The sequence below is a fragment of the Pygocentrus nattereri genome, chromosome 3 (genome assembly GCF_015220715.1).
Source record: "Pygocentrus nattereri isolate fPygNat1 chromosome 3, fPygNat1.pri, whole genome shotgun sequence".
Lineage (NCBI taxonomy): Eukaryota > Metazoa > Chordata > Actinopteri > Characiformes > Serrasalmidae > Pygocentrus > Pygocentrus nattereri.
Genome location: NC_051213.1, coordinates 29,588,434 through 29,594,433, shown reverse-complemented (window position 1 = coordinate 29,594,433; position 6,000 = coordinate 29,588,434). Strand labels below are relative to the sequence as shown.

At 43.7% G+C, this 6,000-nt stretch overlaps 1 protein-coding gene across 1 annotated transcript in view; it reads left to right on the top strand.

The window, feature by feature from the left end:
- Window positions 1-3,753: 3,753 nt before the first annotated feature.
- Window positions 3,754-6,000, top strand: part of si:ch211-276f18.2 (glucose-fructose oxidoreductase domain-containing protein 1) — a 41,648-nt gene continuing 39,401 nt past the window's right edge. Inside the window, exon 1 of the mRNA XM_017712349.2 lies at window positions 3,754-4,736. Coding sequence (XP_017567838.1) covers window positions 4,484-4,736 — 253 coding nt within the window. The 5' untranslated portion in view covers window positions 3,754-4,483. The remainder of the gene's footprint in view (window positions 4,737-6,000) is intronic.

Sequence of the window (6,000 nt, the reverse complement as noted above, 5' to 3'; positions counted from 1 at the left end):
TTATCATCTCTGGTCCTTCATATGTGGTCTGTGTCATAAGTAATTTTATTAGTCATTTAAATAGAGATGCACTCACTGGCTATTCTATTAATAAACCTACCTTGTATCTACACTTATTGCCCATTTTACTGGGTGCACTAACCATAAGTACATACTGTAGTTCTTCAATTAAATATCTGTTTCTCTGCTTAAGTTGTTAAGCCCCCTTTATTCTGTTCATAAATCATCAGGACGACCAGCGGGTATTAGCTGCTCTAATGCTGCACAGTTTGTGTTAGTCATCCTCTAGTTCTTAATCAGTGGTTAAACAGGATACTGTTGGCTGGATATTTGTGGTTGGATGACCACTCTCAATCCAGCACCCTGCTAGAAAAGATAGCATAGACCACCCAGCTCCGGGCTGTTTTTTCAGCAGGGCAATGCACTGCTGTGTCTCCACTCTGTACACCACACACACCCCAACACGTCAGTGTCACTGCAGTGCTGAGAATGATCCACCAGCCAAATAATACCTGCTGTGAATACTGATGAACAGGGTTAAGCTAACAAAGTATGCAGAGAAACAGATGCGCTACAGTCTGTAGTTACAGAACTATGAAGTGCATCTTTATGGAAAGAGGAGCTGATAATACAGACAGTGAGTGTGGAGATAAGGTAAGTGTATGTAAATGAACATGACTTGTGAGTGCATATTAAAATTAATAATATACCATTGATGCCATAACAACAATGAGGTAGAATAAACAGTGTAGAAAGCATACCTGGCATTGTAGCAGTCTGTGTGAAATCCTTTTTGTATGTGAGTGGTGTGACTGCTACACCAGGTGGCGCCAGTTCATAAATCCTGCTCTGGTAAGAAAATCAAGCTGGGAAAGAGAAAGTTCAACCAACCTCTCTCTTCATCATCCAGCAGGTTTGGTGTGTTTGGTACTTAGTGCCATAGCCACTGTATTTCTCATTCTCATGGTTTCTTTTAATCCTTAGAAAGTGACAAGCTCATAGAAGCCTGGATACCACTGATCTGTGTTTCCAGCTCAGAGAGAAGGTTTCCTTTTCCCTCTACACCATTCCATAGACACCAAGATCCATTTTGCCACAACTAATGACTCCATCAATATTTGCTCTCAGGTTTTAGGTGTTTAGGAACTCCATTGATAAACAGTGGGGTGGCTGCAGTCTTGGTGTTAATTTAAGAAGCTTAAAGATCTTAAACAAGCACAGTTTTGACTGTCATGTAAATATGCAATCTGTATCAAGTTTTGATGTGATAATTTGGGAGAACATGCTGATATTTCTTCAGCTTTCCCCACCTATAAACAGCAACTGAACACTTATAGACTTCAAACACTTAAGACAGCACTACGGCTAGCCCATGAGCTTTCACATGAGGGACTTGTAGAATTTTGTACCATGTTTTTTAAGAGTGTAGAGCCATCTACAGCACATTCTCCATTAATCTGAAGAACTCTTTCACATGCAAAGAACCCTTTAATAATAGATTTTTGAGTATTCATGGTTCTATATAGCACTGCCAATAAAATGGGATGGTCTAGAGGAGCTGCACATGAGCCTACGGCAGGGGTGGGGAACTGAGGACTGGAGTTCAGCACAGTTTGCTGCTTGCTCTAACACAAAGCCCAATCCTGGCAATTAACTGATGAGTTGAATCATGTGTGCTTGAGCAGGAAAATTTACCAAACTGTGCAAGAATTCAGCGCTCCATGACTGGAAGTCCTCACCCCTGGCCTAAGGCCACCATGCCCAGCACTCAGCGTCAACTAGAGGGGTATAAACCCCCCAGCATTTTGCTATCGAGCAGTTGAACTGCGTTTGAATTGTGTTGTAGTGGAGTTTGTTATCCATAACTATCCAGAACTAATCACTCAACATCAGTACCTGAACTCACTTATGCTCCTGTGGTTGAATGCAATCAAATTCACACAGCAATGTTCTAACGTCTAGTGTAAAGCCTATTCCCTACGTATACAATCTTAATCTGAGGGTCTAATTCTCAATAAAATCAGCACGTACTCTTTAGGCGTCTGAAGAAAAGGCTTTGGCTGTACTTTTACCTCTTCCTTCCACTTTCTTCCCTCATCTCACACCACTGATACTGCACTTCCTACCTACAGCTGCCAAACCTTGGCTTAGTAGCTAGCTAACTTCCTGCATGCCTTTCTGGATGCTGCATTGTGCATTGTGTTCGCATACCACTCACATGTCCCAGACTATGAGCTGACCCCTAATGCCAGCAAATCAGCAGCACCAGTAGGTTAGTCTGTGGTAGCAAACAGTGAGAGGGGGATGTTTTGTTTTGTTTATTTATTAGTTTTTTGTTTTTTTTTTACATAATATGAAAATACTAGCTGCCTTTTACATTATGTGAAGCTTTAATGAATGGACCAATGGAAATGGTCCAAAACATTTTATAGCAACTTACATTAAAAGTTAAGATGATTTTTCCTTCTCCTGTAAAGTTACTATTTTGGAGATACAAGATTTTGTTTTTTGTTGTTCTTGGGGGAAAAAATCCTTTTGGAAACCAAATACAGCTTTCAAAGCTGTTATATTCCAGTGTGCTGAGTGTATCCCTGTCTATATATCTTTTCATCCTTATCTCTACCACTCTTGCCATATTTATCTTCCTCCATCCATTCCTCATCTGCATTTCACAAAGTGAGTGTGCTTTTCTTAACCTTTCTTTTCAGAATTAAGCATCGATCAAAATTGCTGCGCTAATCCTGGCTTCAAAGTGACCTTAGGCCTGTTCTGACCTTTGGAACCCTGGCTCAGGAGCCACCAGGTATGTGGAGCAGAGGGCAGTTTGTAGACCTAACATTGTTTGAACGATCAATGACCAAAGACTAATGACCTGGTCTCTGATTTTTTAACCCCTATTATAACAGCTCTGGAAACATCTGCAAGCATACACTCATATGAGAGAAGCTTAGTGTTAAGCACATTTCTCAAAGGCAGATCAGCAGTGGTCACTTGTACCTAGAACCCTCCAGCACTAGATCAACACTCATGGAGCCCCTTGGGACAGAAGCAGGATTATATTCTTCAGATATATTATGTTAATGCTATTTGATGGGAAAGAACTAAGCTTTTAGTGGGAAGGCACATTTTATTGACCAATTATTACTGCTCAATGATACAACTGGCCAGTAATCACAGTTCCCATCTCTATTATACAGGAATTAGGATCAGTATTGGTTATTGGTACATGCAGGTGTCACATAATGTCGACAACACACAGCTTTCAAAATATACTGTTAACATAAAAATAAAAACTGGGTTTTTTTTGGTTTGTTTTTTAAAGTCAAAAGCTCAACTGGGAGAATTGTGGTGCTGTCAGTATCCAACAAATTAAACAAAATTCATTTTTATAATAAATGTTGATCATTTTCAGATAATTGTTTACTTATTTCATATCACTTCCTAGAACTACATCTCACTACATCGTGCATCATCTCCAAAATGGAAACATTACAGAAGAAATAAATGGTAATTTTGGGCCATTTCTGTTGGTCCAGCCATCATGAAATTTCAATACGTTACGAGTTGAAATTATGCAAAACAAAGTTTACAAAACGAGGAATCTGCGCGACGGTGACGACATGCAATAAAAATAAAATAATATGTAAAGAAAAACAGATGCGACTTTTGTCAGCCTCGAATGACGTTGTTGTCAAGGGGCGTTGCCCTGTTGTTGCCAGGGGCGTGGTCACGTCTAGGCGATCGTAGCAACAGCCCTAGCTGAAACAGACAGGCTAGAGCGCCGATTCAGTGAAGCGTCGTTACGTTTGAAACGCCAGCACGTTTGAGCGTTTCCCTCGCACAGAGCGATAAACCGAGTTAATGAAGAGACTGTAGCTGGTCCCCGGCGTCTGCTGCCCTCCTCCGCTCCTCACCCGCAGGGGTTAAAGAGGGAGCGGGCCGAGCTCGGGGTGTGACGTAGCTGCTGCACGGCGCCGACTGCAGTGCGTGTGTGTGTGTGTGTGTGTGTACGGAGGCCGAACAGATAGAAACGCACAGAGAGCGATATCGGCACACTCCGGCTCTGAGACACAGCGGAGACACCGAGCGGACATCGTTTCGGAGGATTCCTGGCTGTGTTTTATTTGTTTTCAGGAGTGAGCTGTAGAGCGCTGCTGAGCTGGGAACGAGCGAGCGCGCGAGCAGCGCGTGTCCTTCGCCTCGCAGAGAGGGAGAGAGAGAGAGAGAGAGAGAGAGAGGGGGGAGAGAGAGAGATGCTGCTGCGGTTCCCCGTCCATCGTCTTTCGACCACGAGAGTCTGAAGCGGCCAGGGAAATGGCTCTGTAGGCCGGAAAGCGCTGTTGGTGCTGGTGAAAATGCGAGGCAGCGGCTCGCTCTCTGCAGGTGGATGGCCGACCTGACCTGACGGGCGAGAGAGGAAGAGAGGGAGGAAGATAAAGGGGAAAGGAGAGAGAGAGAGAGAGAGAGGGAGAGGTGTGAGGCCATGCTGCCCGGGGTAGGCGTGTTCGGCACCAGCCTGACGGCCAGGGTCATCATCCCCCTGCTGAAGAACGAGGGCTTCTCCGTAAAGGCTCTGTGGGGACGGACCCAGGAGGAGGCCGAGGAACTCGCCAAGGAGATGAACGTCGCCTTCTACACGAACCGGATCGACGACGTGCTCCTCCACCAGGATGTTGACCTGGTCTGTATCAACCTCCCCCCGCCCCTCACCAGACAGATCGCCGTCAAGACGTTAGGTGAGTGATCCGCCTCCGTCAGCCTCCACCTGCGGGCCGGTTGCCCAGCAGGGCTGCAGGAGCTCTGGGTGTTTTAGCCGTGAGAAGACAGGGTGCGCTCGGTGGTGTGTTTAGGAGAATGATGTGTTTATATTTAGTTTATATTTCACCCAGTCTTGGTGTTGTTAGTTAAGACAGGATATAGTGCTGTTTTTGTCATGTTTATCATTTCTTTTTGTAGTTATGAGAAGATAAGAGCGCTATTTTGGTGCGTTTGTTTATGATTGTGAGAAGACACTGTGCCAGTTTTATGTTTCTGTTAGTTATTTGCTTGTTTGTTTATAGATATCGGAAAAAATGTTAGTGATTTTTGTTCAAATTTATTTAGGCGTTTAGGAGTTTTTACTGTGGCTATGGCTCTGTTTAGGTTTTGGAAGATAAGAGTGCAGCTTTTGCTGTGTTTATATGATTTAGTCTTATTGTGTTTACTTATTTATGTGTTTTATGTATGACAAAGTACAGTTTTTTGCTGTGTCTGTCACATTTTTCAAAGTTATGAGATGACCGTGAACCACTTTTGTTGTGAGAAGGTTTTAGATAGCTAGGGACTACAGAACGTGAGATGACCATAGGCCTATTTAAGACTCCTCTCAGGTTGTCTAGTAACTCAAAAGCATTTGGTTGTTTGCTGATATCCTGTCTGACAGAGGAATGCATGTTTGATCTTGTACTATTTGCCAGGTGTTAGTCAGTGTGGATTGGCTGCAGCTTAGGTGTGGCTCCAGGTCCTCTCTCACAACAGCAGTGCTATGCCAAACATTGCATAGCCATAAGATACTGCAGGGGGTCTTCTCTTCTTGGAAAGTCTGTTTTGAATGTCTGAAAAGGAGAAGGCTGATGCAGTTCAGATGGCTCCTCCCTCAGTGCATCCACCATGGACAGTTCTTGTGTGAATCAGTGTCAGAGAGCTGTTTTGAAGACAGTGCTCTCACGAGGCATGTACAGCATTTCTGAAGACCCATGCTGGTTAAAGACACATGTTAAGCTCACGGCCTCTTATGATTGGCATGTGCAGTTCCACACATCCTGTGTGGTGAAACTCACCTACTCCTTCCGGTTTGTCGCCGTGGCTGAAATGTTTGTAGTGCTGCAAGTCATGGCTCTTTGTCTAATGAATTAGAGTTAAGTGCAGATTAGTATACTGACTAGTTGTTATGGCAAGACTTCAGGTGTCCATTGCAGGCCAAACTTTATTCAGAAGAGAATTAGTGGTCCTTCTCTATTT